Raw genomic sequence first — 11,483 nt, forward strand, 5'->3', positions numbered from 1 at the left:
ATGCAGTTTTAAACCATCACAAATGGGTTAAGATTCGAATGCTGATGTAACAGTCATTGTATGGAGCCTCCCTTGGCACCCCTGTTTTTTATTTTCAACGTACAAATCCATACTCTTGGTTTTGCAATTTGTGTACTCAGTTATGCAATCCATGCATTTGGTGCAAAAAACAGAGTTTGGATTTCCACGTTTAAATATGTTTTTTTTACCGAGGGTGTCTAGGGGAGCACTGTACTACTAGTAAGAGGAAGCAATGGACACCGACTGGAATACCGACTTATTTTCTCCTCAGAAGGTCACCTATGGGGTACAGTATAATAATGTCCATACAGACACACAGCACAGGGGACCGTAGAGGTCACAGAATGGCACGGAGAGGGCGGGGCTCTACCTGTGTGACCTTGTCCTGCAGCTTGGCTCTTTCCGCACTGAGATTCTGGAGCTCCGCCTCCATGCTCACCCTCCCAAGCTCCGCCTCCTGAAGCGATTGGTGGAGAGCCAGGCGGGCGGAGCTGAGCTCCAGCCTCTCCTGCTCCAGCCGCACCAGCTCCTCCCTCCCTGTCTGCTTCTCCTGCTCTGCCTCCCTCTTCTGGGCCAGGAGCAACGCTTTCTCCTCCTCCAGCTGAGGGAGAGAGGCGGAGAGGGGGAGAGGGAGAGGGAGAGGGAGAGGGAGAGGGAGGGAGGGAGAGGGAGAGAGGGAGAGGGGGGAGGGAGAGGGAGGAGGGAGGGAGAGGGGAGAGAGAGGGAGAGGGGGAGAGGGAGGAGTGAGGGAGGGAGAGAGGGGAGAGAGAGGGAGAGGGGGAGAGGGGAGGAGAGAGGGGAGAGAGGGGAGAGGGGAGAGGGGAGGGGGAGGGGGAGGGGGAGAGGGAGGAGAGTGGAAGGGAGAGAGGGGAGAGAGGGAGAGGGGGAGAGAGGGAGGAGAGAGGGAGGGAGAGAGGGGAGAAAGGGAGGAGAGAGGGAGGGAGAAAGGGAGAGGGAGGAGAGAGGGGGAGAGAGGGGAGTGGGGGAGGGGGAGGGGGAGAGGGGAGGAGAGAGGGAGTGGGGGAGAGGGAGGAGAGGGGGAGAGAGAGGGGAGAGAGAGGGAGAGGGGGAGAGAGGAAGTGAGAGCAAGAACGACAGAGAACAAGTGAGAAACATTGAGAGAGAGAGAAGTTAAATACAAAATGAAAGGGAGACAAATAGTGCCAATGGGGAAGGTGGCCGGTGTAGAATGTGTAAAATGTGGTCGTGGGCATTCGACACATAGCAGGAGCCTCCCTGCAGGTTCTCTGTTCCCACCTGGATGATGATGCCGTGCAGGTCGGACTTGTCCTGGGCCAGGCTCTCGTTCAGGCTGCTCATCTTGGCCAGAGAGTCCCTGAGGGCGGCCTCCTCCGAGCGCTGCCTGTTCAGCAGGAGCGAGAGCTCACTGTTACTGCCCTCGGCCTGCAGGGGAGAGAGCAGGGGAGGAGGGAAATCACTCATTACAGCGGCGGCCATTTTACATTGTACACCACAGAGGACAAGAAAGAGGAAGGAAGTTGGGCACATGGGGGGCGGAAAGAGAAGTTTTGAGCTTATGACAAAACTGAGAAGAAAAAGGCGACGCTTCAAGATACATTTATTTCTCTTTATAAACAAAAGAAAGGCAATGAGGAATTAACAAACAGAAGCAGGAAGATGGCAAAGGAAGCTGTCATCCTCAGACAGACAGACGGACGGACGGACAGACGGACAGACAGATGAAGTGAAGTGCCTCACCCTGGCCAGAGCCTCAGCCAGCTGTGCCTTCTCTCCCTCCAGCACCTGTCTCTCCACTGCCTCCTGCTGGTGAGTCTCCCTCACTGCAGACAGCTGACTGCGCTGAGAGGAGGCCCGGCTCTCGCTCTGATCCCAGTGCTTCTGACTGAGGGCCAAGAGAGGGGGCTGTAACGTCTCATTCTTTAAAGAGCTTCACTCTCCCCTCGTCCCACTACGCCACCCCGATTGTCCAAAAATCCATCAAAATGATAAAAACGTGTTCACCATTCATATGCTGAAAATGGGTACACCCGATAGTGGGTCTGGATCTCATTAAAATCCTAAATTATTACCACACAGAGGGTGATTTTATGAAGACCTATACTCACTGTGGGGTGTACAGGGTACCCGTTATCAGCAGATGAATGACGGATTTTGTAACACATTTTTACCATTTAAATGATGGATTGTTTGGCAGCCGCGTGACTGTGTAGTGCCTCCCCTCTCCCCTTGCACCTCCCCTCTCCCCCTGCACCTCCCCTCTCCCCCTGCACCTCCCCTCTCCCCCTCCCTCCCTCTCCCCCTGCACCTCCCCTCTCCCCCCTCCCTCCCTCCCTCTCCCCCCTCCCTCCCTCTCCCTCCCTGGCACTTACACTCGCTCGGTCTCAGCCTTGGCGCGGTCCCTCTCCTGCATGGCTCCCTCCCTCTCCTCCCTCTCGTGGTCTCTCTCCCTCTGCGCTCCGGCCACCGCCAGCTGCAGCTTCTCACAGTCCAGCTGCAGCATCTGCGCTCTGGACTGCGCAGCCTGCGCCGCCTTCTCCAGGGCCATCTTCTCTCTAGGAGAGGGACGGAGGAGAAGGAGAGAGGGAGAGGAGACAGGGAGGGAGGGGGAGAGAACGTGATATGGCAATTAAAATACTGTGGAGGTTTAGTACACAACTTACTGTAACTTCAGGAAACAAGAAAGAATAAAAAGAAAAACTGCCATTTAGATGAACTTTGGGTGACCTTTGGCATATATGACTAGTATTATGTGTAGAAATTGCATTTTTACCTATGAGTGAAACTTCTGTGGTTTATCTGGATGCACTAATCGCAATTTTTTAACTGTCTGAAACACTGTCTGGGGGATTTTTTCATATAAACAGAAGTACTATAAAGAGTTTGTCTTTGCCCTCCTGCCCCCAGAGATGTTTTGCACACCTAAGTGTAGAGATCTCTCCATGCTGCATGTAATAAAGAGGTCTCACAGCTCTAAGCAGACAGTGATGTCTGTCCACAATGACACACAGTAAAATGGCTGCCGGACACACTGGGCACACTTTGGTCACAGTCCGTTCCTGTCTCACCCAGCCAGGGAGTCCCTGTCCTGTCTCAGACGGTCTCTCTCCCTCAGGGCGATCTCTCGTTCTCTCTGCGCATCCTCCTTCTCGCCCTGCAGCTCCTGACTGCGCAGCTCTGCCTCCCGTCTGCCGGCCTCCGTCTCTCCCAGCTGCCTGCGCAGCTGCTGCACGGACGACTGCGCAGACAGCAGACGCCCGCGCATTTCCTGCAGGAATGGGGGCGAAACCTGTTATTTCAGCATTACGTGATATTATTTATCTGCTTAGCAGATCCAAATAAGCCTTGGTAACCATGGAAACAGCAGGATCAATCACTGCCTACTGGTACTGATAGCAGGAATTACAATTTTATCACAGAATCCTCAGGAGAGAATGGTCATTGCAGTGATTATGAATGCTGCCTTCTTACCTGTGTTAATATCACCATATACAGTCAGGTCCATTACATTGCATTTGACAAAATCTCTTATCCAGAGTAATGAAGAGTACAGGAGGACATCAGCGTTTGTGAGGAATTTAAAGTTACACTGCTAGTTCAGGGAGTCTTAGAACAACCTCTCTGTCCGACCTGGCTGAAACCATCAGCACTGCGCTGAACTCCGCTCCACTGACGGCTCTGAGGGGCACAGCCCGGCTCTGAGGAGGCACAGAGGAGGCACAGAGGAGGCAGGGGGAGGTTTACCTGGAGCTGCAGCTGCCTGCTGCTGACCACCGCTCGCAGGGCGGACAGGCTGGAGTCCGGGAGAGGGAGGGCCAGGGAGCGGCGTGGGGAGGAGGAGCGGCGTGGAGAACCGGACCGGGCGGAGGAGGTCTGGAGCAGGGGCAGCAGAGACGCCCCCACACCCTCCTGCTCACCCTCTGTCAGGGCAGCAAGGCCGGAGTCGCCCTCCGCCAGCACGGCCTGTGATTGGAGGGGAGGCGTTAGTCATCTGCACAACAGTCTAACAGAGAGAGACACTTGCTAAAACAATCATTTTGAGCGGGTACGTAACCTGGGCGATTTCCCTCAGGGTGTGTAGAAGGGTCTCGCTGTGTGCTCTGAGACACTGTAGTTCTGTCTCACCATCACCAGTCTGCTCCTGTGGGTGATGACAAATTACAACACTCAGCGATATTGACAAATAATAACTGAGACGATGGCTGTCCTCATTACTTCATTACTTCATGCTCATTTCCATGGACTAGGCACCTTCTCTGTATTTTTTCTCATTGAATTTTCCTGAAAGAAGGGCTGACATTACCTCATTTTAAGTCATAACTGATATTTGCTCATTGTAATAATATAACAGAACTATAAAGGCCAAGGGCCCTCAATTCAGGGCAGGAGCAAAGAGGCTAAAGAGGCTAATCTGATTTCCTCACCTCCAGTTTCTGGGAGAGAGATGCTGTAAGCCTCTCCTTCTCCTCGCTCTGGGCCTTCAGCCTCTCTGACTCCCGCACCGCGTCTGTCAGCCTGGGACACACAGGGACACACAGCTGCTGAAGTAATGGGCAGAATCACAGGCGAAGATGCTGCTTCCTTGAGTGCTGCTACATGCAGGGGTGCCACCAGGGATTTTGGGTCCCATGAAAATGTCCCACCACCCCAGGAAATCCTATGATTTAAGGACCCCTGTCAGTTAGTGCCCTTGGAATCATCTGAACTCCCCCACCTTATGACACCCCAGGCTACATGTATCTTGTTACAAGGGAGTGCAGGCTACTTCCTGTAGTCGTGCTATACTTGTGATCATGTATCCTGTCACAGGAGCGTGCAGGCTACTTCCTGTAGCGATGCTACACAGTGATGCTACGTGTCCTGTCACAGGAGAGTGCAGGCTACTTCCTGTAGCGATGCTACGCAGCGATGCTACATGTATCCTGTCACAGGGGGGTGCTGACCTGGCGGTGAGCTCGGCTCTCTCGGTGTCGTATTTGGCCTGGAGCTTCATCATCTCCCCGACGCGCTCCCTCAGCTGCTGCTCCAGCTGCACACGCTGCGCAGACTCCCGCTCCAGCGCCAGGGCCGCGCCCCCCTCCCGACTGCGCAGACCCACAGCCGCGCCCGCGCACGAGGACTGCGCCGAGTGGGACACCCGCGCCATCTCATTACGCATGTCAGACAGGTCCCTGAGGAGGGACGAGCAAGGGAGACAAGCTGATGAGATGCTAGTTAACATTCAGACCCTCTACCTCTGAGTATCCACACACTAGCTAAAAGGCTATCGTTACTGATGATAAAGAGAATCAGTAATCCTGATATATGGAGATCTACACTGCAAAAAAAATTAAGTCAGTCTCAACAAGCACTTTCATCTTATACTTAAACTTAAAATCTTATTTCTATTACTTTCTTTGCTAAAAGAAGACTAAAATATTGCCAATGATGGGAGACAGTATGACTGATCTGCCAATGGGGAGAGAATATTTCACTTATTAAACAGTAACTTAAAACATTTAATAATTATTTTCTACCTGAGAGAAAGAATAAGATTTTAAGTTTCTTACAAAACAATTGTTTGTATACTTTTTTGCTTTCAAAGACAGAAAGTCTTCCGTGTTTTTATTTGTTTTATTCAGATGGGTAGAAGGCAGAGAGGGTAACAAGGAGCAGGGGGTCAAATGTTATACGGAACAAGAGTCAGAATGGTGCTGAGACAATGAAGTTCCTAACACTTGCCTCTCGGTGGCACTCTTAAGTTCACAGACATGTCTTCTGAAACCAACCACTTGTCGCCAAAGAGTCAGCAGCCGGCTGTGTTCACTGCTGAAATAACTGTTGAAAGACTGGGGGGGGGGGGGGGGGGGCACATTGTGTTATGATACTGTTGCAAATACATTCCAGTGTATACAGTTACGCCAATCAAAAAAACATTGGAATCTGAATCTGTTTTGCAAGTCATGTTTAGCCCCAAGAGCAATGTAAATCCTCATATCAGGCCACACCTCTTCCTCTCTCCTCCAATCAGATTCCCTCTGCTCCAGTTCCTCTCTGGCTTTCGTCCAATCGGCAGTGAGCCTGCGTATGTCCTGGCTGAGCGCCTGGTTGGCTAGCCCCGCCTGCTCCAGCTGTTCCCGCAGCATTGCGTTTACCGCAGACAGGCTGCTGCTCCTGGACCCCGAGAGAAGCAGATTCAAAACAACATTCAATTCCATTTCCATTTTATTTTTTATAGGAAACTGTCACAAAGACACTTTACAGAGTAAGAGAAGGGCAAAAAGAGGGCAAACACCAGGCCCTGACCCCCAAATATCAAGAACACTTGTGAGAAAGAACTTGCCAATGGGAAGAAACGTAATAAGAAATCTATCACAGGAATTCAAATGGGATGAACAGGTCGCAGTTCATGTAATAAACTAGTTGGAAAAGTATTCAGACCCTGTAACCATCTTGGCTCCCAATGGATATACTTGCTTGAATTTGCAGAAAGGTAAAACCGTGAATGTGACCAAAAGCTCAATCCTGCAGTCAGATCATATATGGTAGTTACAGGAAGTTTTTTCGCTCACCGCTGCTGCTCCTCCTCCAATCGGATGAGCGCATTCTCCAGGTCGCTGCTGGATTCCTCCTCATGCTGGAGACTACTGCCAGACATATCACACCTGCCCTACAGAGAGACTCCTGTCCATCAGCAGGTCACTCAAATGCAGGTCATAAATGGCGCAGATAAATTATGCCACAGAGCAGCAGGTAGTTGAATATGTTTTGTCAGAACAGTTGATGATGCTCAGTACCTACTGCTACTCTCATAAGCAGCTTTTATAGACACTCAAATGGGTACAATTTAACTCCTGAAACACATATTGAGGAAATCTAAGAATTAAAGTGTTTGAATTAAAATATTTTCATCAGGTCTGTGGGACAGTGTAGGTCTACAGGCGGCGGTACAGTGGAGTTATGCTGTAAGAGGACGTTGCTGTGGGGTTGTACTTACACTCAGTTTGTGCTGCTCCAGCTCAGAGGACGTGTCCATGAGAGACTGCTCCAAATCCCCACACTTCTTCTTGTACTGTAACACCTGTGTGTGATCGCGAAAGACAAAAAGGAGAAGAGGAAGAGACAGAAAATTGACAGTGTTACTTCAGTGTGTGTTGGTTCCATGTATTGTGACCAAAAATACAGACCATTGAGATTGGCATTCATGAGTTGTGTGCCCTCCATATTTATTATTAACTAGAGACAAAGGTGTTATCCTTATTCAGGGTTAATCTATTCCTACATATCTGTGTGTGTTCAAATCCGTCCAACATGAAAACAGTCAGAAATGACTGTGCCAATCGGAGGATGTCTGTGTAAAACTGAAAAAGACTTAAAAACTGTTTTTAAAAGTAATTTCATGCCCAATTTTTCTTCAATTCCAGTTTGGAATGCCACATTTGGATTTGGATTTGAGGTCCAGATTTGATGACTGCTGCTTTAGAGACAGCACACCCCTGTGAAAGTACCTTGGACTGCAGCTTCTGGACGAGTTGTGCCTGTCTCTGCTGCCCCTCCTGGTAGGCGGTGAGCTTGCGCTTGTAGGCCGCCTGCTCCTCATCCAGGCGTCTGCGCAGATCCACGTTCTGCTGCGCAAGGCTGCGCGATTCTGGAGAATCGTTCTCCATCTCCCCCGTCTCCAAGCGCAGAGCCTGCTCCAACTGCGCAGACATCACACACATGAGAATGCCTATCATAATAATAATAATAAGCTTCATTTATATAGCACCTTTCATGCATAAAATGTAGCTCAAAGTGCTTTGCATTCAGCCAATTACAAATAACAACAAAGACTAGACATTGAAGATAAAAGAATACAGAAATAAAATAATAAACACTGTGATTGTGGAAATATATCCACACAACAAATAAATAACGAGATGAGACAAACACTTTTCAAAAGCCTTTCCCCTGTGCCTCCCTGGAGTGGGATGAAACTGATTGTGGGAATATGTACTGTACTTCCAAACAACAACCAACCAACATATAACAAGACAAGACAAACACTTTGGGGCCTTTTCAATGTGGCTCCCTCAAGTGGGACCACACTGATTGTGGGAATACGTCATTCCCAAAAGCCAACCATTCCATTACCATGGCATGGTTACCACAGTGAACAATGTGGTGACCACTTACTTCTCCAACCAGTTTTCTGCACATACCAAGCAATGGGTTGATAATTTTTTTTTTTTACAATTTAGATCCAAATATTTATATTTACTGACTGATAAATTTAGTCTAAAGCCAAATTGTTCTTAACTGCTAATAACTGCTTAATGCTTTTGGAATATTGTGACACATTTATCAGGATTCACAAAAGTCAAAATGGTTCTGGCGGAACACTATCCTATAACATTGGGTATGCTGCTGCAAAGTCTGTTCAGCAGAATCCTGTATGAGTCAGCTGAGTGTGTGCAACTACTGCGAATGCAGGTGTCAAGTGGGATCTCTGCGACACTGATCACTTCAAATGGCCCTGCACAGAACTGACAACACAATTCAGACGTCCACTATCAATGCTAAGATAAAATATATTATATATATTATTTAATTATATCTTATTAATTTGCCCATCATTTGATATGCTTCCAAGTCAAGCACAATTTGAACTAATTTCAAACCAAAACCTTTAATTAAAGGGGTTTTACAAAGGTGCATTCATTTCCTTGAATGACTGAAATGTGCAGCCCTCCAGGAGGGATCCAAGCCATCTCTATGGTGACTGCCACACTTCCCTGATACACAAACTTGCTTCTATGGTAACAGCAGAAGGACCACAGGCAGGTTGCCCTCTGAAATGCCTGTCAACCATTCACATTCTCCGTCAGGTGACGATGTCATGAAATTAAGTATTTGCATTTTCACAGCACAAATAAAACTAAACTTAACACCTAAGTATGTTGGTAATGTTTTTCAGTTCTATGTAAAGATGTACACATGAAAAGCACCTCTTTCAATGGATAAAGGCGTCACCTAAATAACATGTAAAAATGATTTTACTGTTTAGGCATAGAAATAGTACTGTAGGAAAATGATCCATAATAAAATATATATTAATGAATTATTAGCTGTATAACCATATAAATAACCAAGGTTAAGGCTCTGTTTTTCTTTCCACTAATCCATAGACTCCCATTTTCCATAAAACGTCCCTTCCACAACCTCAGCGCTCCATTCAACCTCTTGTTTACCATCACCAGGGGTGACAACTGCCATAGCAACCTGCCACTTCACTTCATTCTTGTCCCTGTCGTCAAGGAGACCACCCAAACTCCCCCCCCCCCCCGTAAAAGGGAAAGGAAGATGTGGGGGAAATGTGCACTGCTATTCCTTTCATTCCTTTCTCTATTATAACCAAAACAACCATTTTCAATTCCAGCCTCCTTAGTCTTCTATCCAAACATTACATCCCTACACATACACACGTTATATAAAGTCCTTACAAAATGGCCCATAAGCTACATATTTTTTGCTAGCATACAAACATTGTAATACTGGAATATGTAATAGCCGTTTAATAATTGTAAACATTTCCAGAAACAATGCACCCCCCCCAGCCTGTCCCTCTCACCCTCTCACTGATGGCGCTGTACTTGATGGCCAGCTCGTCGCGGTCCGCACGGCTGTGCGCCAGCAGGTCCTCCAGCCTCGCCAGCTCTCCCTGAAGGACCCTGTTCTCCTCCTGGAGCGACAGCAGAGAGGACATGGTGCCTGTGGCTGGGAGAGAGAGAGAGAGAGAGAGAGAGAGAGAGAGAGAGAGAGAGAGAGAGAGGGATGAGGTGTGTGTGCACGTGTGTGCACGCGTGTTTATAGTTTAGTGCGATTACAGCTTAATAAGGTCTGAATCTGCTGAATTCCACAGTGCTTAAGTGGTGAGCTGAAGGACAGGGCTCTGTGAGTTTGGTGATGAAGCGGAGCTGCTCACTGCTGTCACTCAGGTTCTTGGTGACGATCTCTCTGATGCGCGCCGGCAGGCAGGTCGGCGGGCCGCTACAGGTGGGACTCCTCACCGTCAGATGCTTCTCCTCCGACAGCACGCTCTCCTCCAACCTCTAGGAGAGGCACAGATGGACAGAGTGACAGACGGCAAGGATAACAAGGAGAGAGGCAGGAGGAGGGCACGGAGAAGCTATTTTAGAAACACACCTAATATCAGACCAACAGGGAAGCTACAATTTATTGATGCAATTTTTATGCTTGTATTGATTCAAATGCAGCATAACATCCATGCATATTTTTTTCATGCTTACAGAAATAAAAGCCAATACCTTTTTCAACAAGGATTTATTTCCAGACAGATGTGGACAATACTGCTCAAGCATAACTTGTTAATATGAGAGCCAGAAATCTGTGTCCCTACCTCTCTTTAAGAGTGCTGGATTCACCATGGATGTTTGATAACAACTATGTTCCTTTTTTTTAACACTGTCATGCAGTTTCACCCATTACATTAATGTGGGTGTGTATAAGACACTGAGGTCCGTGTGGAAGGAACAGACGGTGCCTCAGCAGTGACTTGGATCAGCCAGAGCTGATAACAGAACGCAGCAGTGATTTGTACCCAGTCACCCAGGGATGTATCCACAGTGTTGGCACCCATGGTGAATCCCACACAGAGGTAAACAAACACAGAGACACAAAAATAGAAGACATAAGAGATAAAAAACATCACACAAGTCGTAAAGCAGAACCGGATCATCGGGGAATGATTATGATGACATGTTTATACATTTGTACACAGCTACATTTTGAATACACACGTAATGACAATATTCATACATTCACATTTTAGCTTTCTAGACATGCATACGTAATACAAAGGAAAATGTACTGCAGGAAAAAGTTTTAAAATGCATAGCCTATATTTTAATTCGCATATTAATTACAATGCGAAATGTATCACCTGTATCACAGACTCCAGTTTTGATTCCGCGTTAGGATTCTCCGAGTCGCTCATTGAGAACAGAGTTTTAAACCTGAAGCTACTTTTGGAGCTGTTCGCCAACCTTTTGGTCGACTTGCAGAAGTTAATGTTGCCGTGTCGTTCCACGTCCTTGAAATAGCTTAACTGTGCAAAGATCCCTAGTTGTTTAGCTAGATCTGATAAAATAACAAAAGCAGTCAAGTCTGCAATCTGTAGCACATCGGAAACGACGCGCGATTATCTTGCTAAGAGAAAGTTTGCGTTTTTGATCAACTAAAGGTTTATTACGCACGAGCCACAGGTGGCTGAAGGTCCGATTCCCTTCCTTCTCTCGGAATGAAAGGGAAGGATTGAGGACAAGGGATTAGAGACTTTAAATCCCCCCCCTCCCCTCTCTCCACTCTCGCTCTGTCCCGCACACTGCTTGTGCACCCATCCCCAACTACTCCCCTCTGCAATTTATTTTGCAACAGACAGAAAGTAAAAAAACATGAGCCAATTAAATGCAAATTATACAATTACATACACGGCCAATTAAAAT

At 47.8% G+C, this 11,483-nt stretch overlaps 1 protein-coding gene across 1 annotated transcript in view; it reads right to left on the reverse strand.

Annotated features, from left to right (window-relative positions):
* The window catches only part of LOC133109409 (rootletin-like), a 28,661-nt gene extending 17,495 nt beyond the window's left edge, over positions 1 to 11,166 (reverse strand). The window contains exons 1-17 of the mRNA XM_061218732.1: positions 10,922 to 11,166; positions 9,944 to 10,070; positions 9,590 to 9,735; positions 7,488 to 7,679; positions 6,977 to 7,060; positions 6,552 to 6,649; positions 5,988 to 6,153; positions 5,722 to 5,828; positions 4,944 to 5,171; positions 4,425 to 4,515; positions 4,055 to 4,141; positions 3,745 to 3,963; positions 3,069 to 3,268; positions 2,373 to 2,555; positions 1,741 to 1,885; positions 1,279 to 1,425; positions 392 to 622 (exon numbers count right to left, since the gene is read on the reverse strand). Coding sequence (XP_061074716.1) covers positions 392 to 622; positions 1,279 to 1,425; positions 1,741 to 1,885; positions 2,373 to 2,555; positions 3,069 to 3,268; positions 3,745 to 3,963; positions 4,055 to 4,141; positions 4,425 to 4,515; positions 4,944 to 5,171; positions 5,722 to 5,828; positions 5,988 to 6,153; positions 6,552 to 6,649; positions 6,977 to 7,060; positions 7,488 to 7,679; positions 9,590 to 9,735; positions 9,944 to 10,070; positions 10,922 to 10,975 — 2,505 coding nt within the window. The 5' untranslated portion in view covers positions 10,976 to 11,166. The remainder of the gene's footprint in view (positions 1 to 391; positions 623 to 1,278; positions 1,426 to 1,740; positions 1,886 to 2,372; positions 2,556 to 3,068; positions 3,269 to 3,744; positions 3,964 to 4,054; positions 4,142 to 4,424; positions 4,516 to 4,943; positions 5,172 to 5,721; positions 5,829 to 5,987; positions 6,154 to 6,551; positions 6,650 to 6,976; positions 7,061 to 7,487; positions 7,680 to 9,589; positions 9,736 to 9,943; positions 10,071 to 10,921) is intronic.
* Between the last annotated feature and the right edge of the window lie 317 nt (positions 11,167 to 11,483).

This window comes from Conger conger, chromosome 14, assembly GCF_963514075.1.
Source record: "Conger conger chromosome 14, fConCon1.1, whole genome shotgun sequence".
Taxonomy (NCBI): domain Eukaryota; kingdom Metazoa; phylum Chordata; class Actinopteri; order Anguilliformes; family Congridae; genus Conger; species Conger conger.